Source organism: Pteropus alecto, unplaced genomic scaffold (assembly GCF_000325575.1).
Source record: "Pteropus alecto unplaced genomic scaffold, ASM32557v1 scaffold51, whole genome shotgun sequence".
Classification (NCBI taxonomy): Eukaryota; Metazoa; Chordata; class Mammalia; order Chiroptera; family Pteropodidae; genus Pteropus; species Pteropus alecto.
The window spans coordinates 2570712-2593404 of NW_006431922.1; the positions used below are offsets into that span (position 1 = coordinate 2570712).

General features: G+C 33.0%; 1 protein-coding gene and 2 pseudogenes across 3 annotated transcripts in view; 1 reads left to right on the top strand and 2 right to left on the bottom strand.

Moving 5' to 3' along the window:
* The window catches only part of VIRMA (vir like m6A methyltransferase associated), a 55125-nt gene that overhangs the window by 21313 nt on the left and 11119 nt on the right, over positions 1–22693 (bottom strand). For 2 of the 3 annotated variants that reach the window (XM_025043344.1, XM_006906821.3), the window contains exons 3-15: positions 21507–21593; positions 20362–20410; positions 18791–18959; positions 14147–14269; positions 12437–12703; positions 10122–11262; positions 8528–9019; positions 7356–7510; positions 5436–5518; positions 3003–3096; positions 2325–2869; positions 1566–1801; positions 866–1118 (exon numbers count right to left, since the gene is read on the bottom strand). In XM_025043344.1, coding sequence (XP_024899112.1) covers positions 866–1118; positions 1566–1801; positions 2325–2869; positions 3003–3096; positions 5436–5518; positions 7356–7510; positions 8528–9019; positions 10122–11262; positions 12437–12703; positions 14147–14269; positions 18791–18959; positions 20362–20410; positions 21507–21593 — 3694 coding nt within the window. The remainder of the gene's footprint in view (positions 1–865; positions 1119–1565; positions 1802–2324; positions 2870–3002; positions 3097–5435; positions 5519–7355; positions 7511–8527; positions 9020–10121; positions 11263–12436; positions 12704–14146; positions 14270–18790; positions 18960–20361; positions 20411–21506; positions 21594–22693) is intronic. The other variant, XM_006906822.3, reaches the window with a different exon arrangement.
* On the bottom strand, positions 3736–3851 carry LOC112475525 (annotated as a pseudogene).
* On the top strand, positions 19678–19796 carry LOC112475510 (annotated as a pseudogene).

Consider the following 22693-nt stretch of genomic DNA (forward strand, 5'->3'; position numbering starts at 1 on the left):
TATAACAAACACCAGTCAAATGGACATTGTAAGAGATAAGGACTTAAAATATCCTATCAGGTCCAAAACTATATTCTACCAGGTTCCCTTTTTGTGAAAACAAGTCACACCAAAATTGTTCCTCTTTGACTTGAGTGTTAAATGTTAACTAAAAAAGAATTTTCTCCATTAACTAGAAAAAGATAATCTTCTAACATGGGACCCTATTAAAAATATTCTGCCTGAAAGAAAAATCACATCTTATGATTAGACAGCTGGAGCATTTTAATAAGCTAGAATGTCATTAGCATAGAAATCTCCAAAGATCCCAATCACGATAGGCTTTCAAAGTTAAAACAATTCTCATTAAAGTATGGAACTATAAACTAGAAGTCAATTATGTAAACAGCAGGGAGAAGAAATACCACTACTTTTGGTAGTCTGAAACACATTAAAACTGTAGTAGCCTGTGATGTCTTCAAAGCTGTCCTAACAGGAAAACATATTTTAATTCAACCAATCATAAAGCTATAAAATTCAAGAATGCATTGGTGTATAACTGGAAGGAAAATGAACATACTAGATATAACCAACCCCAACTAATACAGTGGCAGGTAAAGCAACTATCTAAGGATACAATCTCATAAAGAAAAAGAAAGGGCTCTTCAGAGAAACCTGTGAAATACAAACCCAAAAGGAAGCTGTGAAGCACCAAACCATTTTATAGTTGGTTCACTAAATTTATCTCCCTAAACAATAGCAATAACAACAAAACAGATGAGATCTCCTTGTTCAGAACTAGGAGTTACCTCAAGAGCTTTTAAAACACACACACACACACACACACACACACAAATTTATAAATTTATAAAATAACTATAAATACCTGATCACAAAGAGACTGCAAAATGGATGTGATATATTCAACACACTGTTGGCGAATAACACTGTCTCCAGGAGACCGAACCAAAGCTAACAGATCCTGGAAAATCTCTGCATATTTTTCATCACCTTTAATAGTTCCATTAATTAGATGCAAAATAGCTAATTTACAAGCTTTGTGTGAAGCCAGAGCATCAAGAAGGGCAAGCAACCTGGTGGTCTGGCTAGTATACTGTTTTTCTTTATCTTCTGAAGTGCTGAAATAAAATCAATACATTTAGTAAACAAAGTTCTTGATTTTAAAGCATTAATATTTTTTTCAACACATATCAACTTATAGACCAATCTTGTATAAAACATTGCATTTCTTGGATATGACAATTTCTCTAAAATTTTACAATTACTATAAAATTTTATAAATTTAGGTTTTCTGTAATATATTTTCTTAAATCAGAAATCACCTTTCAAACACCCAAAATCAAGGTCTTCAAGGCATTTTTCACAATATAACGAAATAAAGTTTGCTAATTAAAAATAATCTACATATACTCATATGCACACTATGTGTGTATATGTTTATGTGTTTATTTATATGTATATATTAAATGAGCATTCTAAATCCTGGTTTCCAAATTCTAAGTGAAAAAACTGTATCTGTGTCAAGCATAAGTTGAAAAAAAAATTTTAACGCAAAATGAAAATACCTTTGCAAGTCTTCTACAATCAAATCCAACACAGTTCTCATAATCAGAAGTGCAGTTGGTGAAGCAAGGTCACACAATTGAACACAAATACGCCGTAACATATGTTGAATGGGCTGGCAGGTTGTGCCAGAGAAAGAGCGAATTATTTCTTGGAGCAACTTTGCTTGAACATGAAGGTGCATGCTCCACAATTTTCGGGTGTTGAGTGCCACTGATATATCATGTGGCTCAATAACCTGTTAAAAAAGTATAATGTGTGTGTTCGTAGATTTTTTAAATATTTATTTATAGTCACAAAAACTTCAGGAAGAACTGTTATGAAAAGAACATCTTGAGTGCATGCTTAAAACATTTAATCTTCTATTATACAATTAAACATTTGCTTCAATTCAATGCATCTAAAAAACTTATTGTTCTCAGGTTAGCAGTCAGTAGAAGAGCAGAGTCCATTGGTGAAGCAACCTAGTTAATGGCAAATGCTAACACATGATAAAGAAAAAAAAGATTTAAAAATAACAAAAGTACAAGTGTACATAACAGCATAATAAAATTCACATTAACAAAAATTCATTTAAAATGTTACCCCCATATTTTCTTAATGACCAACTTGCTTCAGTTTTATCTCACCCTCATCCAGTTATTTTATGTCTTTTCTAGGGGAAGGGAATGAGGGTTGTTTTTGTTTTTAACAAAATCACTGGCTTTTTAAAAAGTGTTACTGCCGTCATTTATAAGATGCATGTTATATGGAAGTGATACCTGAGTTGTTTGCATAGGCAATGGTAGAGGCAGCAGCTCTGAAAGGAGTATGAGTCCAGAAAAAAATCCTTCAGGAACCTTCAAGATTGAAGAAAGAACTTCTTTTAACATTAAAGACCAAGTATTATTGGCTAGAGTCTCTTCTGAGATTGTGAGTTTTTCATTAACTCCTTGTGTAAAAGTCAGTAAGATATCAATGATATCATTCTGAATTTTCTGTTCATCACTATCCAAACGACCTGAGAGAGGGATAGAGCACAGGAGCATGTGTAAAGTCACAAGTGCTGAAGGAACACGCATATCCTTAAACTCAAAGGATCCACCTCTCAGGAGTTCCGTTAACATAGTTTTAAGGAGAGTGAGTGTGCAGCGAGCCATTGAAATAGTAGTAACTCTGTGAAGGGTAGTCCCCATGTTGACATGGAGCCTCCAAGGTTGAGTCAGAATACTGTTCAGTTTTTGCAGAACTCGAATAAAGGTGTCCATTCCTTCAGCAGAAAAAAGCTGAATAACAGCAAGATTCCATTTCAGATCTTTCTGTTGACCTGTACATAGGATAAGAGGAAAAGTAAAACTAATTACTTTTACGTTAATAATCAGTTAATATTTCTGAATATTTTATGTAATAAATGATATTTATACTAGGATTAAAAAATTTTAGTTTTAAAAGTACATTACCTTCAACAGAGGGTGGTGGGCATGCCACACTGCAGAGAACACGCAAAGCAGTGGTAAGGCCCACTCCTTCTGGGGTCATCAAATTATCGATATTCTTTAAAAATAAAAATGAACAGAAAGTTTAATTTCTTGGTACCTATAAGATTAAGAGAAAATTCCAGCAACAGCATTAGTTAAAAATAAGTTTCAAGTACTTACATCATTTTAAAGTTCTTAAGTAATTTAAAATACAAATAAGGCTAATAAAGTTTATAGAGGTATTTAATCTTTGGTATATGTTGTACCATATATGATATCATGTAAATAAAATGAATTAAGTGCAAAGTACAAGTATATTAAAAAGCACTGACTAAAACAGAGGTAACATACAGATATGTTACCTTTTTGTATATATTTTCTATACATCTTCTTTCCCAAAAATGAACCAATGACTGATTTTACAAAGCCTTGTACGTAATAAAACTCTTTTAAAAATTGAGGAAGCAACAGGGAATGTTTTAGCACTACATAACATACAGTTTTTTAAAAATGCAGATACCAGAGGAGTCTAGTTATAATGGCCAGTAGGGGCATGGCTAAAGGAAAAAGAAATACAGTTGCCTCTGTCCTTAGCACCTACCCATGCTATGTTTCCTGGCAACAGTTATGTTTAAATTGCTTTGTTTTTGTAGTTTCCACACAAGACATAACAAGACATAACATTTTATTTATTTTTTTTATTTATTATTATTTATGCCTACAGCACCTGGTATTCCTAGGTGGTCTCCCATCCAAGTACTAACGAGGCCTGACCCTGCTTAGCTTCTGAGATCCGACATCAGGCTTGTTCAAGGTAGCATGGCCATAGACCATGGACCGTGACTCCACTGGAGCGCGAACCAAGGATCTTCTGCGTGTAAAGCAGACATGCTAACCACTACACTACAGAACCATGTCTAAGACATAACATTTTAAAATGTTACTATTTCAGCTTCTAAACCTCAGAGGTGAAACAAAAATAAAGTAATTCCTTTCCCTCATAGTTTCCCACCTAAGATTATCTTTTACTCTAATTTCTTCTTCCACGCTACCTTTCAATAGTTCCAGAAATTACATAAGGCAGCAGGGAACCAGAGTGAAGTTTCAGTCTTTGACCAAGAGTTTATAGTACATCTTGGAATAAGAATCACTTATAATAACCACATTTAATAGGATAAGAATTTACATAAAAATTGAAACTCTTTTAATCACAGCATGTAATTCAAATATCTAGAACTAAATTTCTTATTGGTTAAATACTTTTACCCAAGCCATATGATATTTACTGGACACCTTATATATTCTCCTGACCATGAACAAGTACCCTGAACGTATGACCACCTAAATTTACAGAACACTAATGTATTTCTGCTAAATTAAAAACTGAATGTAATAAAAACCTACAGATGTCAACTTGTGGCACAGGTAAGGAATACATATGATGGGCACTATATGAGGCAAAAGTATTTTCAGAAGAGATGGCGTAAACATAGAAGATAAGGACAGACAAGTCAATGAAGAAAACTCTGAAGCAAATAAACCCAAATAGTACTCTGTTGCAGGGTTAGAATAACAATGGATTAAACAATAATTACATATATTACTTTAATAACACTCATTTCAACTTCAAGACTAAGATGGTTTACACACACACAGACTATGTGTATAAGTATATATGTATATATATATACACACACACACATATATCATTTGCTAAATGAAAAAAGATAATTCGAGATCCTTTCTGTCCCTCTAGCTTGACATTTTTATGCATCTATGAGCACCTTTAGCCCTTTCTCCTATGCTTGCACACTGTATTAAGGAGTAAAAAAAAATTTTTTAACTTTCAAAACTAACAATGCAATGATTTTAATCGATTTTTCATTATAAATTACTTGAATTGTATATAAATTTTTCAACTGTAATGCTATTAATTTTATGGTTTTCAACTTTTATAAATTACTTTGATTGCAGATTTGACTATCCCAAATTAACAAAACTAGAACTAGTCCCCACTCCAATTATCTGGAACTGACTCCACCAAGTTTCACCTAAAAATTTTGAGGGAAATTCTTTTCCACTAAAGTTTAACTGAAACAATTATGTGTTACATTATCACAGCATTTAACTTTAAAATATTTTTGTAAATACCATCAAAATTGTAGAAAAACATAGGATGGAATCTGGTAGTAGAAAGCATTATAGTACACAGGGCTGTGTGCACATATATACACACAATGTATATACACAATCACACACTCATCTTCATCCATGTACCAATCTGTATCCACAAAGTCAAATAAATCAGGTAGTACTCATAACAATTACTACATTATCTACACAAGTGACTGAATGCAGTATTATAATATACTACCACATAGTTCAGAAAATCAGGCACTTTTAAGTTTTACTTACCTGTTTAACATATTCAATTAGGTTTGGGATGCAGTTAATTTCAAATCTAAGGTTTTTGAGAGGTTCAAGCCACTTGCCAAGTTCTTAAAAACAAAAAGAGTAATTTATAACATAATATTTTTAAATAAAAGCCTTTTATAACAAAGGAAGTTAAAGGTATTCTTTTCCAAAGAAAAACATTATCAGATCCATACTGATTTCAACAATCTAAATTTCACACAGGGATGAACTTACATCTAATCCTTTAAAAAAAGCTTTAAAATGAAATGTAAGTGCCCTACTACAGCGGTCCCCAACCTTTTTAGCACCAGGGACTGGTGCTCCTATGAGAATCTAATGTCTGATGATCTGAGGTGGAGCTGAGGCGGTGATGCTAACACTGGGGAACAGCTGCAAACACAGATGAAGCTTCGCCGCTCACCTCCTGCTATGCAGCCCAGTTACTAACAGGCCATGGTACTGGTCCGCAGCCCAGGGGTTGGGGACCCCAGCCCTACTACTATACTGGTAGAAATAAGAAGTGACCACTCTTAGCATTTTGTTTCTGAAAACTTACAATGTTTATATCCTTAAACAGGACTATCTAATTAAACTGAATTTTTATGCAACATTAAAAAACTTTATAAAACTGACTTCTTATAAACTCATAACAGTGTTTATTTACCTAATGCTATCACTGCTTCCCACACTCTAAAAAAAGTACACACAAAATATTTTAATGTCTAACAGGATCAAACCTCTGGGGAAATATTTACTAAGTGCCTTTCCCTTAACATTATTTTTAAATTCTGTCATTTTCCTAATTTGCCTTTATGAAATTAAAAGTATACTATCGTCCCAAAATAATAATAGCAAACTTTGTTTATAAAACAAACACTAATGAAATAAACTTACCACAACTAAACTCAAAAAGTCTCCGAGAAGCTATGGTATAACACTTATATTTATACCAAATATGTTTTTTAAAGCATTCTAATACAAAAAGTGATATACCAGTTCCAGACACTTTATAGGAATGACTAAAAGAAACTGAAAATGGTACTAATGTTTTCCTTAGTTCTACACTCCTGCATGAGGAATTACAACTGTATATAACTAAGTATTTTTCTTATGTATTTTTAAATTAACTTTCATATATACAGAATATATTGTTCAAATGAAAAACATAAATAATATAACAAATACAAGTGTGTCCATTGTCCAGAATATGTAGTTAAGTATTAATAATACCTTTAAAGATGATGCGTGCCCTTTATAAAGGCATACTTTAGGATAAAATATTTCCAGTATGCAAGGTGAGTTTACTACCCAACTTTTACTCGTGGTATCACACATAAAATTTAGAATTAAAAAGAAAAGCCATATGCTATTTACAATATTTACTCAATGTTTTCAAATTTTCTATTTAGTAAAATGAGAAAGCCGAGAACCAAAATAAAATGATAAAAAATTATAATTAGATACCTTAAACTTTTCAAGACTGCCAACATAAGGTTTGCCATAAACTTCAAAATATTTATATGCTTTAGAATATGATGTTTATATTATTCTTCACTTTTAAGAAGAGCACATATTGTTAACCACAAATGGAGGATTTCTAAGTTATACTTAGAAATACACAAACTATACACAAAACTGAACTTTTGAGTTTGTCTTCAAACTATTTCTTCCATTTTAATTAGAAATTTCGACCAACCACCAATTTCCATGACTTTCCAGAAAAAGGAAGGTACTTTCAACAATTTCCTAAAAATCTTTTTAAGAACACCACATAAAATACCTTCATAAAAGGTACTTTCAGGAAGTGAAAAACGGAGTATTACTAGGTATATCAAAATATGATAAAGTACTAATGATACATATTCAAAAGCTTTTTCCTTCACATATCAGAAATGTTTAAAATAACTTCAAGTACCATACCTTGCAATTTAGCATTATTTTCATCTGCTTTACAAAGCTTCAAGAGAGATGCTGCATGCTGTTCTAGCATTTGGACATCACTGGAAGACTGAACCACCACCAAAATAAGTATGCATGCATAATTATAAGCTACTGACTTCTTAGACTTGGAATCACTGAAACAAAATAAGGTTTTAAAGTTTTTGGTACAAAAACAATTTTTAGGAATAATTTTAAACATTTTCTACTTGATTTTAGAGACCAAGGAATTTTACAATGAAACCTAACTTCCTGAAGACAAGAAATCAGATTTTAAAGAAAAGTTCATCTCAATACACCCAAAAACATTACTTAAAAATATATAAACAAAGCACATTTATCACAATAGAAAGTGAAGTTCTATTAAGAACTAAGATCAGAAGAACAATGAAATATTAACAAGTATACTTCGTTAGCAATTAAAGATTATGAAGTACACTTCACTGGTCTCCTTTAAAATGTCTGTCCACTCTGGATAAATATCAACAAGTGTGATGAATCAATCTACTGCCATCATCACTCATTATTCCACTCCAGAACTGTTAAGACACAGCTAGACATGGAAACCACTGCTTGCCTTTTATAAGTTCCCTAAAAGACCATGACTCAAGGAGTCATATCAAGACCCCACTGTGAGACCAGTTACCTGGATGCCACTGCTTTGCGTGACACGAGCTAGGAAAAGCATGTTTCTCTTCTCATAAACTAAAACCTTCTGCCCTACTGGACAGGCTTTTGAAGACTATTCTCATTCTCAATTCCCCCCAATAGTCAAAGCACTTCTGAAACTAAAGCACCATGAATGTTTAGAAGGCAGAAGATAGCAAGATAGTCCTCATTACTCATAAGGTGTATATTCCTGTGTCTTAGGATTCCCCTCCACACAAATCAGTAGTACTACAGTTGCAATCTTTTGTCAACACCACAGGGAAACAGAAAGAAGCTGCTAAAAGACCCACTTCATTGCTTTATAGCCACATCTTACATTTGAGATGTCATTCTGTCATTCTAATCTTTAAATTAACATGTTATGTTATGCAAAAAATTATATATAGTTTTTCCTTTCAAAGCAAAACCTTCTTTTAAGAACCTAGCCCATTAGTGATGTAGTTTTCCAATATAATAGAAAATTTAAGGAGTAAATAGAAAATTACCCTAAGGCTTCTTTGGAATAATACTCCATTAGAGTAATAAGACTTTGGAGATTTTTCTCAAGACTGAAAACATGGCCAACAGCTGATCTTCCCACAGGATTAAAAGTAATCAAATAAAGATTGTGAAGAGTTCCCAAGAGATCCGAATGGTCAGTTTCTTCACTGGCTGTACAACGCTGAAAATGGCTGAACAGTTCTGTAATACACTGCAATGTTTGGGTTGAGTCCTGTAGCCACAAGGCAAATGCATCGTCAATAACGCCATCAGATGGGAGACCTTCCTCCTCATCTTGATCATAAAGGTGACACAAAGCTCGGATCAACAAATTTGTTGCTTCATATTCCGACATAAAAAACAGAAGACCCTTTTGCGACTGTGCAAGAAACTTTAAGACATCTTTTGTGGCTTGCAGTACACCAGGGTGGGCACTTGTTACTGGAATTGACAGAAGCAAGGTAACCAACTCCAAGAAGTGGTGACTGTGAAGATACCTGCGGAAAAATTAATTGCTATATGTCAAGTCAGCGCAAAACATTCTTTATTTACTCAATGGTCATTAGACAGGAGCAGTAAAAATTTTAATGGCCATAATCTTTACCTTCAGCAAAACAGCGCTTTAACTAAAAATAATGTAAGAAGCAAATCTTCTCTCCACTGGGCCAAACAAAGTGAAAGTTTGTCCTAGTTAGCATTTAACAGATGTTGAATAAATAACTGTTGACGAGTTTTCTCTTTCCAGGATCAACCCTGATTTTAAAGTCTTTCCGGGCTACTTTATCAAATGCTGCTTTTTCACCATGGTCCTAATTTACCCATGGCATATCTGATTTAATGTATCCAGGAAAAATATAGGACATACACTATAGAAAATGTATAGCATATTCGGATTTATTCTAGATAGTATATGTGAATTAGTAACTCTAGAAAAAAATTTTTTCAAATTATCAATTTTTAGCATTTGACTAATTAATACTATCATACTCATCATTTTTTTAATCAAATCCAAGAACCATTTTTTAGTATACATAGTTTTAGTAAAAATTACTTACAGGCAAATGCCAAAAAAAAGGTCTCAAAAATTAAAACAAAATCTATTGTGGATGCTGATCCTAATAATGGCAAAACTGTATTAACAAATAACTAGAGAGTTAGATGGTAGAAACAAGTGCTAAAAGAACCTTAAAGATATCCTTAACCAAGATGTAAAATTAAGTTAGTAAAATATAAAGTTTACTTGCAATGTATTTATTAGACGGATAAGGTACAAAGAGGTTCACACAGAAAAGCTCTCTCCTTCCTATGCCATCCTCTTGTACCACCATCCTAGAAGCAATTCAGAAGCTTCTCATTTACTCTTGCTCATAGACATGCTTAATAAGCATTGTTGTAGATTATTACTATCTTTAACTTAAGCTGCTATTACTATTTTAAATACTAACAAAATATAGCTTACCCACAGTAACATACTTCTCATTTCACTATTTTAAAATCTCAAATATCCTTACAGATATGCATTATCTACAGATAAAATCAATCATAAAATTGCCTCCAGTGATTTGTGAAATATATTTCCCAAAACCAAAAATGTCTTACCTAAAGAGAACAGGATATGGATCATCCCTCTCTGGAGGTCCAGTAATACGTGCCATGGTTGGGAAAGACTTAACAGGAGGTTGGATCATTGTATGAGGTGCAGTTTCCATTAAATGGAAGATTTCTTCTAGGAGGTTAATAAGCTTTTCTATTTCCCCTTCACTGATATTTGAGGATTCCAAAAGATCCATATCCATTGAAGTCTCAACCTCATTTTCATATTCTGGGTTTGTTCTTTCAAGCCCAGTTTCTGTGTCATGATCGGGTTCACTGTGGTTAGGAACGGATGAAGTCTTCTCTGCTAAATGGTCACCAAGTCTTTTAATCTCTGACAAGACTTCATAGAAATGGCACTTCTGAAGGATAGCTGAACCAGCAGTGACAACCCTCACAGTCTGATCTAAAAGTATGAGCTCCAAAAGTTTTTGATAGCCACTTTTTTCACTTTGTCTACCTCTTAAAAAAGCTTCCATTCCTTCTGTCATACTAATGACACTGTCCAAAGCTTTAAAAGCATTTAATTTAAGGGAAGATGAGACATGATCAGCAAACAGGAGCTCAAATAATCTGTTGATCACTCCTGCTTGTAGCAGTCCCATGACTCCCTGAGCTCCACATTCTGCTAGTGAGGACACTAATTTGGTCCCAGCTTTGAGCTGTCTGACATTTAAGGCAATGGGTTGGCGAAGGGCTACTTGTAAATTTAAAGCTTGCATGGTCCAGTCTACTAACTGGACAAGAGAGTCTTGTTTTGTGTTTTTCAATTGCAAATAACTTAGTCCTTTTATTATTAAGCTTGGAATTTCTTCTAAAGCTGTTACCCATTTTGCACCTCTATCTTCCTTATATAAATCTAACAGTTCAGTTAACTTCACTGAGGCTTCTACTGCCCCTGAATTTTCTTTATCTGGACCTTGATCCTTCAGTCTACTGATTTCAATTTCAAAAGTAGTCTTGTATGGACAGCTGAAGTACAAAAGTGGTACAAGCTCCCTGTCATACGGATCATATGTCATAGGAGGAACTGAAGCTAAGTCTTCAGCAGTGTATTCAACATCAAAGTTTGGATACTTAAATGTTTCACGTTCCAAGTCAGCAATTCCATCTTCATCACTGGAAATTTGTTCATAACCATCATCTCCTGAAAATTAGTTTAAATAATATTTGAATATTACATTATTGATGTTTAATGCAAAAAAATCGAGTTAATCAAATTTAATAGTATGGCAAAAAATAAGAATAATTTCCTCAACAAAATTAACTTCTGTCCCAACATATTAACAATTACCAACATTTATAATTTTTAATAAAATTAAAGAGAAACTTAATCGGCAAAGTCTTCTATTATAGCTTTATACCTGACTATGCTACAGGTATCTTTTCTTCAAAGAAATAAAATTAGAAATTAACTACCCTCATTCTCTCATCTTCTCTACAAAAATGTCCTCTAATTAAGAAAAGAGCCTGCCTTAAACCTATTTGTCAGTTAAATAAAATAAATCTAAAAAGGAATACTTGATAATCTGGGAATGGGGAAGCTAAAAAAGAATATCACTCAACCTAATTATATTTTGTCAAAGAGCCTCTGTGATACTGAAATATCTCTCACTCACCTTCACTATTTCAGAAAAATCCAAGGCAGATTATGTCATTTTTGCATAAATGCTTTAACATTACATGACATTTCTTGGACAAATTAAGAGTCAAATAGCTTGAATATCTTTCACTTTTTCCTTCCAAAAGAAGCAAAACCTAATTAAAGGACTGCACCACCCTATCACATATCACGGTATTGATATTTTTTCTCCCTGAGCTTCTAAAAATAATGTAGCTTCTAGCTAAAATATCCAGGTGGCAGACATCTTTAGGAATTCCACCCAGCTCACACCACTCCTTACTCTGAAAACAGCCCACCAAATTCTTAAGTCACCATATATCTGCTGCGTGATTCTGCTTCCCTGGCCAAAGCTGATGGTATCAAAGGGCAACTGATATCCTAGCAAGCCAAAAGAATCTCTCTCCCAGGAAACTGGAAATGGAACTGAGATACAGCCAAGTAAGCTGGTTGATTAAAAAGAGATTAAAGCTGTGGGATGAATAGAGAAATAGTTACTTGATAAAAAATAAACTAGCAACATAAAGCAAAGATAGAAATTCCACTTCAGGTCAAGTCTTAAGGCCCAGTTACATTCCAACCCTTGGGTTTCTCAAAAGCCTATCTTCGTTATAAATCCCTCTGCATTGCTCAAAGCTACATCAGGTTAGGTTCTAGAACTTAAAACCAAAAAGTTCTAGCTAATATAATCCACCTTCACCTTCTTCATCATCTTCACCTTCTTCCTCTTCATCCTCCTCCTCCTCTTCAGGGATACTGTCCACTGTATGTCGATCATCCTCATCCTCATCCTCTTCTTCCTCTACATCTACATCATCTTCATCATCATCTCCTTCTTCTTGCTGTTCCTCTTCTACTTCTCCTTCATCAGAATATTGACCTTCCTGGGGAACAGAATTCCGATCAGGAGAAATGGGTTCAAAGTAATCTTCTCTATGAGGAACATCTTCTTCCTTGTCATCAGACACTGAAAAAATGAGTTTTAAGACACAGATTACTTTTTAAATTTACTTTTCAATTACAGTTGACATATTAGTTTCAAGTACACAACATAGTGATTAGACATTTACATACCTTGCGAAGGGAGTACCCTGACATGTCTAGCATCCGTCTGACACCAAATATGGTTATTACAATATTAATAACTATATTCCCTATGCTGTACTTTACAACCCCATGACTGTTCTTATAACTGACAATTGGTACACTAAATCTTCACCTTTTTCACCTAGTCCCCTATTTTGCAAACATCAATTTGTTCTCTGTATCTATGAGTTTGTTTTGTTTGTTCATTTATTGTTTTTTAGATTCTACATATAAGTGAAATTATATAGTATTTGTTTTTCTCTCTCTGACTGATTTCACTTAGCACAACCAACTCTAGGTCCACTCATGTCCCAAATGTTAAGATTTCATCCTTTTTAATGGCTGAGTAATATTCCATTGTGTATATGTACAACCTCTTCTTTATTCATTCATCTAGGTTGCTTCCATATCTTGGCTATTGTAAATAATGTTGCAAGTGAACAGGCATACATCTTTTCAAATTAGTGTTTTGAAGTTCTTCAGAAAAATATCCAGAAGTGGAACTGTTGGGTCCATAAGGTAGTTCTATTTTTAATTTTTTGAAGAACCTTCATACTGTTTTCCACAGTGGCTGCACCGATTTACAATCCCACCAACAGTGCACAAGGGTTCCCTTTTTTCCACACCCTCATCAACACTTATTTGTTGATTTACTGATGATAGCCATTCTGACATGGGTGAGGTGCTATCTCACTGTGGTTTTAATCTGATGATTACTGATGTTAAGCAGCTTTTCAAATATCTATTAGCCATCTACAATGTATATCCTTTTTGGAGAAATGTCTATTTAGGTCCTCAAGGCACAGATTATTTTAATGGTTTAAATAACATGAGGCAGCAAGACTGAATACTGCAATTGATGACATTTTGAATGGTTTAGCTCATAAATGCCATTTTTAAAAAAAAAAAGTCTTTAGAAAATATTAAGATTATACACTGCACAACTTTATACGGTTAGAATTTACTATTTTATGTCCTAATACCATAAAATAGTCCTCTTCTTTCTCTCTATTAAGTAACTATGAAGACTTTTCTCTCTGCTAATACATACTGCTTATTTTCACTGGTACACTTCTGTACATATCACTATAGCACATTAACACTTTATTTTCAAAGCAGTGTTGGTACTGCATCAAATGAATTAAGGGATTGTTTAACAAGTTCACCTACCAACAGAAAAACACAAAGAAATACTGCACAGGATAAAAAGGGGAGGAGCATGCATCAAGATTTGATTATCGGCATCTGATTTTCTTTCTCTAATCAAAAAGCACTATTAACATTAACAAGGGAGTTTAAAATCTAGTGCTGATTTTATATGTACCTGGCAAAGGCAAGGGATCATCATCATCATCATCAGGTGGAGGGGGTCCTGGTGGAGTTCTTGGTCCCCTTGGCTGTGGTCTTGGAGGGCTTCCATTAAACTGATCTTCTTTCTCCCCATCAGCTACAGTTTTATTAGACAAAAAAAGAACTTTCAAATTATTAAAGTATAGAGAAATGAATGCATGATAAAAATGCTGATTATCATTTGAGTTTTTCATCTTCAGGATTTATTAACTTTTCCTTCTGCTATCCAACAGAAATTTGGCTAATTTATTTATATTAGGGAAAGTCAGAATTACTGACCTCCCATATACCAAAGTATAATGTATATACTCTTGGGCATTATCCCAGAGACATGAACTTATTTTCCTGCAGGAAAGTGTACACAAATGCTCATAACACCTTTATATGCAACAATCAAAACTGAAAACTAAATGTCCTTCAATAATTGAACAGTTAAATAGACTATGATACATTCATAATATGTAATACTAATCCACAATAAAAAGAATGAATTATTGACACTTGCAGCAAAGTGGATGAACTTCAAATTAATTATGCTGAATGAAAAAAGCCAATCTCAAAAAGATACCTACTGCATAAACCCATTTATGTAATATTCATGAAATGATATAAAGATATAAATGATATAAAGATAAATTATATAAATGATACAGAGATAAAAAACAACTTAGTGGTTGCCCTAGATTAGAGATAGGTGCAATGGGTATGGCTATAAAGAGGTAACATCAGGGAATCTTGTGATGGTAATCAAATATTTTGATGGTGGTGATTATTAAAGGCTAGACATGATATAAAATTACAGAGATCCACACACTCACACAAACACAGAAGTGCATGTAGAACTGGTGAAATCTCGACAAGTTCAGCAGACTTTACCAATGCCAATTTACTTGTTTTGATATTGTACTACAGTTGTAAAAGATATTAACACTGGGGGAAGCTAGGAGAAAGTACAGGGAACTTCCTGGTACACTTCTCTGAAACCTCTTATAAATCTATAATTACATCAAAACAAAAAGTTAAAAACATGCATGCATACAATTCATAAGCTTAAGTGTCCATTTTAAAACAACCCGATAAATTTAGCAAAATTTACTATATATGTCAGATACTATGGTAAGACTACAGGCAATAGAAAAGATCAAGGAAACTACAAGCTCATTCTTTGAAAAGATAAGCAAAATGGACAAGGCTTTAGCTAGACCCACCAAGAAAAAAGAGAGAATTCAAATAAATAAAATCAGAAATAAAAGAGGAAATGTTATTCCTGATACCACAGAAACACGAAGGATCATAAAAGACTACTATGAAAAATTATACAGCAACACACTAAACGACCCAGAAAAAAAGGACAAATTTATAGAAACATACAACCCACCAAGAATGAAATATGATGAAACAGAAAATCCAAACAGACCAAATACTAGAGTAAGGAAATTGAATCAGTAATCAAAAACCTCCCAACAAACTATAGTCCGGAACCAAATGGCTTCACTAACAAATATTCAAAGAATTAATACCAATCCTTCTCAAACTCTGCCAAAAAAATAGAAGAGAAGAAAACCTTTCTAAACTTATGTTAACAAACCAAATTCGACAATACATTAAATGGATCATATACCATGATCAAATGGGATTTCTTCTGGAGATGAAAGGATGGTTCAACATCCTCAAATCAGTCAACGTGATACGACTTTAACAAAAGGATAAAAATCATATAATCATTTCAATAGACACAGAAAAAGCATTTGACAAAATTCAGCATCCATTTATGATAAAAAACGCTCAACAAAATAGGTATAGAAAGAATGTACTTCAACACTATAAAGGCCATATATGACAAGCCCACAGCTCACATCATACTTGACAGCGAAAAGCTGAAAGCTTTTTCTCTAAGATAAGGAATAAGAGAAGGATACAGACTCTCGCCACTTTTATTCAACACAGTACTGAAAGTCCTAGCCAGAGCAATAAGGCAAGAAAAAGAAATAAAAGGCCTCCAAATTGGAAAGGAAGAAGTAAAACTGTCACTGTTTGCAGGTAACATAATTATATAAAAACTCTGAAGTCTCCATCAAAAAACTGTTAGAACTAATAAACAAGTTCAATAAATTGGGAGGATACAAAAATCAACATGCAAAAATCAACTAGGTTTCTACACAAAAAGAATACCTAAAAATAAACTTAACCAAGGAGGTGAAGGGCCTGTACACTGAAAACTACAAGACATTAACGAAAGAAATTGAAGACGACACAAAAAATGGAAAGATATTCTGTGCTCACGAACTGGACGAATTAATATTGTTAAAATGTTCATACCACCCAAAGCCATCTATAGACTCAAAGCAATCCCTATGAAAATTCCAATGGCATTTTTCACAGAAATACAACGAGCAATCCAAAAATTTGTGTAGAACTACAAAACACCCAGAATAGCCAAACCAATCTTAAGAAGAACAAAGCTAGAGGCATCACATTCTCTGATTTCAAACTATATTATGAAGTTATAATAATTAAAAACAGTATGCTGACCTAAAAACAGATATATAGATCAATGAAATAAAGCCCAGAAATAAACTCACACATAAATGGTCAATTAATTTACAACAAAAGAGCCAAGAATATAAGATGGAAAAGTACAGTGTCCTCAATAAATAGTGCTGGGAAAACTGGACAGCCACATGCAAAAGAATGAAACTGTATACCACTATCATACACCATACACAAAAATTAACTCAAAATAAAGAATTAAATGTTAAGACCTGAAACCCTGAAACTCCTAAAAGAAAACAATAGGTGGTAATAAGGTCTTGGCAATGATTTTTTTTAATCTGACACCAAAGCAAAAGCAACAAAGCAAAAATGAACAAGCAGGACTATATCAAATTAAAAAGCTCCCACACATCAACAACATGAAAAGGCAATCAACTGAATGGGAGAAATTATTTTCAAATCATATATCTGATAAGGAACTAAAATCCAAAAATATAGAGCTCATATAACTCAAAAGCAAAAAAAACCCCCAAAAAAAAACATTAAAAAATGGGCAGAAAATCTGAATAGATATCTTTCCAAAGAGGACACACAAATGTTCAATAGACATATGAAAAGATGTTCACCAACACTAATCATCAAGGAAATGCAAAACAAAACCACAATGAGATATCCTCTCACACTTGTTAGAATGGCTACTATCAAAAAGACTAGAAATAACAAGTGTTGGCAACAAAGTGGAGAAAAGGATGTGTACCGTTCATGAGAATGTAAATTGGTAAAGCGCCCCTATCTAAAACAGTTAAGGAGGTTCCTTGAAAAATTAAGACTAGAACTACCATATGATGCAGCAATTCCTCTTCTGGGTATTTATTCAAAGAAAATGAAAACACTAACTTGAAAAGATATAGGCACTCCCATGTTCATTGCAGTACTTTTCATAACAGCCAAGACACAGAAACATTTAATTGTCCATCGACAGATGAATAAAGAAACTGTAGTATATCTACACAATGGAATATTATTCAGCCATAAAAAAAGAATGAAATCTTTCCATTTGCAATAACAAGGACGGATAGTGAGGGCACTTTGTAAGTGAAATCAGTCAGAGTCAAATACTGTATGATCTCTCTTATACGAAAAAAATAATTTTTAACCAAGCTTATAAAGACAACAGATTGGTGGTTGTCAGATTTGGGGGTAGGGATCAGTGGTAGGGGAAATGAGTGACCTCTCTTTTTTTTTTTTTTAGTTTAAAGAAATTTTATTTAAAAAAAAAAAAGACTAGAGATGCAAATATAAAACATACTCACTGTCTACAGGAGCTCACAGTCTGATTAAAAAGAAAAATGAGCACAGAAGAATAAAGGATTAAAAGAAAAAGTGTAAGATGAACTGTGTTTAGCAGGTAAAACTTAAGAGCTTACAATACAGTGTGTGACCACCATCAGAGACCAAGCTCACACACCACACTACTACATTAATATTGAGAAACAAAGGCCATTTTATTTGTGCTCATAAAATGCTAATGGTAAAGCAAAAGATTTTTCCCTAGTGACCTCAATTATAATTTCAAAATGTATTTCTGAATCTCATTTCAACAGATTACAGTAATACTGGAGTAGGGAAACAAACTCTGAGAAACATGAGCCCAGCTGCCTGCTTTATACAAGCATTGAAGTTTACTGGAGTTCTCATTTTTCTTATCTCCAGTTAATGAGTAAAAGGTTCTCAAAAACAGGAAAATCTGCATTAGCTAAGATTTAGACATCTGAACAAATTTGAAATGTACTCCTGAAAAAAGATGCCATTAACATAAGTATTCCAAAAAAAAAAAAAAATACCAAACTTACTGCTTATTCTTCAATTCTCTGAGATAATTTTGATAGCAAACCATGAATAACCACTGGATTACATTAGCATTTGCATATTTAAATTTTAAAAATCGGGTCAATTTAAAAAGCATTCTAGCAAAGTAGAAGAAAATGTAACCACTTCAACTTAAAAAGAAACACTCATAGGAAAGAATGGGAAACTGACAGATATCTTGTCATCTTAAGCAAGGTTCAAAAGTTTACTTTTTCCTGCTATAATGAACTGATAAAAGCAAATCTGAAATTCTCACCATGTTTTGGATTCCTTTTCAAACTTGGCTGTGGCTGAGGAGGTGGTGGAGGTGGAGGTGGTGGTGGTGGAGAGTCTCGGTCATGACTTATCACTCTATCCACTGATCCATATATTGCCAGTGTCAGACAGTTGTACCAGCCTCTTAGCACCAAACCATCCGTATTCACCTGATTTTTGAGTGGAAAATATCTTTCAAATTAATGTTTTAATATGGCAGAAGTAAACTGATATCAAATTACTTTGTGATTTAACTAAAGTCTTTACAAGTACGCTGAAAATGCAAAGGTCAATACTGGTGGAAATTCACCCAGAGACACAGCTTTTAGATGGCCTTACAGAGTTATCACACTTAACTTGTCTCAAGTTTAAACCTATCTCCCCATCCTTTATGTCAACCCAAGTTTAAACCTATCTCCCCATCCTTTATGTCAACCCTATTCAAAAAGCATAATCAGATTCCCAACCAAGAGATGAGAAATGAGAATGAAATTAAGTGGGAGCTACTGCCGATTAATGAATTAAACCCCAATAGTTACATGTGTCATGGAGGTGCAAAAAAGTACAAATTGTGCCCAATCTCAAGATTTATAAAGTCGAAAAAATTGTACAGCATTCTTTTTACATGTCCAACTCAAACATGCAGGTATATTTTATGTGCCCACATTGTATTTTAAAAGGGTAACCAGAAGCATTAAACAAATTGTTTTTGCAAAGAAACTTTCTCCTAAAAAGATCAAAGACTTCATCAATGTCATTAACCCTCAATATTTCTTTATAAAATAAAAATAACAATTGTTTCAGAACTTATCTATATTGATTCTTCTATCTTTGCAGTAACTGTGAAAGGTAGTCAAAACAAATATTATCAACAAATAAGAAAATCAAGTCTACAGCCATGCTACCCTGAACAAGCCTGATCCTGTCTGATCTCAGAAGCTAAGCAGGGTCAGGCCTGGTTAATTCTTGGATGGGAGACCACCTAGGAAGACCAGGTGCTGTAGGCATAAAAAATAAAAATAAAAAAATAAGGGATTGTAAGCTGACAAGGTCCTTGCAATCTGTGAGGTCAACCAAGAGTTGCCTCACCTTAAAAAAAATAATAAAGAAAAAAGAAAAAAGGAAAATCAGAGTGTCAGTAGAACCTGGACTAGAAACCAAAGAAAGCCCCTGACTTCTTAGCTGTCTTTCTACTCTACCATGTTAGGTAAAGATGAAGTAATAAATGGTAATGGGTCCCCTTCCAGAGCGATGATAAGGAAGAAAGAAATTATTCTCCTTGTTAACTCTAGCAAACTTTAGTAAAGGGAAAATGAGGGACAAAAAGAAAGGCTCAAAGACTATGCCCAGGGACTGATGGACTCCAAATAGAAATCTCTTTGGAAGGAAAATCAAAAGATAAGGAAGATCATTTTTAGTCCAAACAGGATGCAGAGAATTAAATACTCATCCTCCACCAAAAACAAAGAGCAGGCTAAGTAGTTTCATACTAAATCACAATTATTTTTGGATTTCAGATCTTTTATGACTCAGAACTTCTAAAACAAGTTGAAAACTGACTTCCACAATTACCTTTGAGTTGGGTCTAAAGATGATGGAAGTATTCTCATCATATTCCAGGCTGCCAAAAGAGTAGGAATAAATACACAGGTTCAGATATTGAACATCACAGTTCATGAAGTCTTTCTAGAGTCAAATATTTTAATAAAATCATGCTAAATTTTTGTTTTGATTTAATAAAGTACAAAGTTTGGGTTTAATGTGTTCCCTGCAAAATGTTATCAAAAAAAGTATAAAACAAACTCTCCAGAGAGTCTGATATAATTGATTTGGAGTGACTGTAGGTATCAAGATTCTTTTTTAAACCAGGCCCCCGCACCCCTTGCAGGTAATTCTAATGTACAGCAAGAGTAGAGAACAATAGTATAAGAAAATCTTCAAAAAATATATTATATTGGGACCAAAATTAAAGAAAAGCACCTATTTTTATCAAGTAGGTACTGACATTAAAAATTCTATAATATTAAAAATCAACTGCTTCAGATAATCTAGGTTTGCTTCATTTAAAATAAGGTTAAATTATTGACATAATAACAAATGAGTGAAGAACAAATGAAAGAATAAGCAAAATCTAAAAAAACTATGAATAGCAATATCCTGACAGGGATAGAAATTTTTCCATTTTTAAACTGCCTTTTAAATCTTTTATTTTATAAATGAATTCTAAGTAAACCCATTTAATGGTCAATTATTTTGCAGATATCAAAACACCTAACACGTGTTAAATAATCCAAAAAGGTTATCTATTAACAAAATTCTCATTTTATAAAATATGATTATGGAATTTTAAATTATGCAGTAGTGTGATATAGAAGACATAGACAAAATATTAGCTTTCAATGTGTTCATATAGTTTTTAAAAACTGAAAAGCAATCTTTTCCAAATTAGGATATTAGAAAATCATGTGATCTATATAAGAAATGCATACAACCATAAAAAGCAAAATATGGCTAATGTTTCAGACATTAAAATTTTTATTTTGTAAATAAACTACATCTTAGGAGCTGGACATTTCTTTAATATTGCCAACTGATAAAATTAAACTCTGAGTTCTTGGGTCTACCACTGTATATATACTCTTTCTCCTATCTAAAGAATAAAAAGGTTTCCTTACTGACTTATGAGTTTCTGGTAAAATCACCTAGTAGGTACATACCTTCCCAATCTATCGAAAACTGGGGCACTTGGTTTGCTTACATTGTTAAAGAATAAGTCTAATTGAAATGTGTGTGGAGATGTCTCCCTGTGAATGAAACAAAGTTGAAATGTCAGCCTTTGCAATAAACAGTTCCTAAATTAAAACAAAAAAAATAAATACATCAATTCTAGAACTAAGATACAACGCTCCTAAGGTTCAATAACAAAAAACATACAGTTCATTGTAATATTTTCTGTCATTTTATTCATATCTAATTCTCAAGTGGCCAACTATTCACTTTGACTATTCTTGAAAAAATTTTAATCATCAAGTATCTTTTGCCTGCTACTTGGACCATTCTAAAACATCTAAATATTTTTAAATTTTAATGTATTTTAAAGGCAAATTCGAATTAATTGTGACCAAATTTTATAATTCTTTATATTATTTTTTTCTTTAGCACAAAGAATCAGAAGTTGCATAATTACAATTGATTTCAACTTAATCCACATTAATACAAAACTATAATAATTTTAGCATCAGAGCCCTGAATTATAACTTAAAACCTAAATTAAAATTTGTATAGTAAAGAAATCTAACTATGGGAGGTGAACGCACAATGTAAACATATAAATGCCTTCCTGTTAAAATGTACAGCTGAAACTTACTGGATTTCGTTAACCAATGTCACCATAAAAAAAAATAAAAATTAATAAATAAATAAAAATTTGTATAGCAGTGATTTATATAAATTTTTTTTTGGTAGATTTATATAGTGAAACCTATTCAAATTTGCACTGGAATGAAATCTTGCTACACTTGACATATATTTCACCCTTAGCTGAAATTCCTTAGGCTCAACTAAAATCTTGATTTTAAACACTGCAGGCTTTGTTGTTTATTTACAAAAAGTCCAAATGGTAAAAAGTATAATGCCCAAAATATTATCATAGAGGTTCCTTCATGCACCTCTGGGAGATGTACAAACAAGTGTAATCACTCTGAAAGACAACATGACAATAAAATTCAGGAGACTGACAAAATGTTCACACTTTTTTTAGTTGATCCATAAATACTTTTTTCTATAAAGTATGTCTATGGAAACACTGATATACAAAAATTTTTTTCAAAAGGATATTCATTATACTATTATTTGTAATTTGACAACTAAAAACCCACATGAGGAACTATCCAAATAAATTATA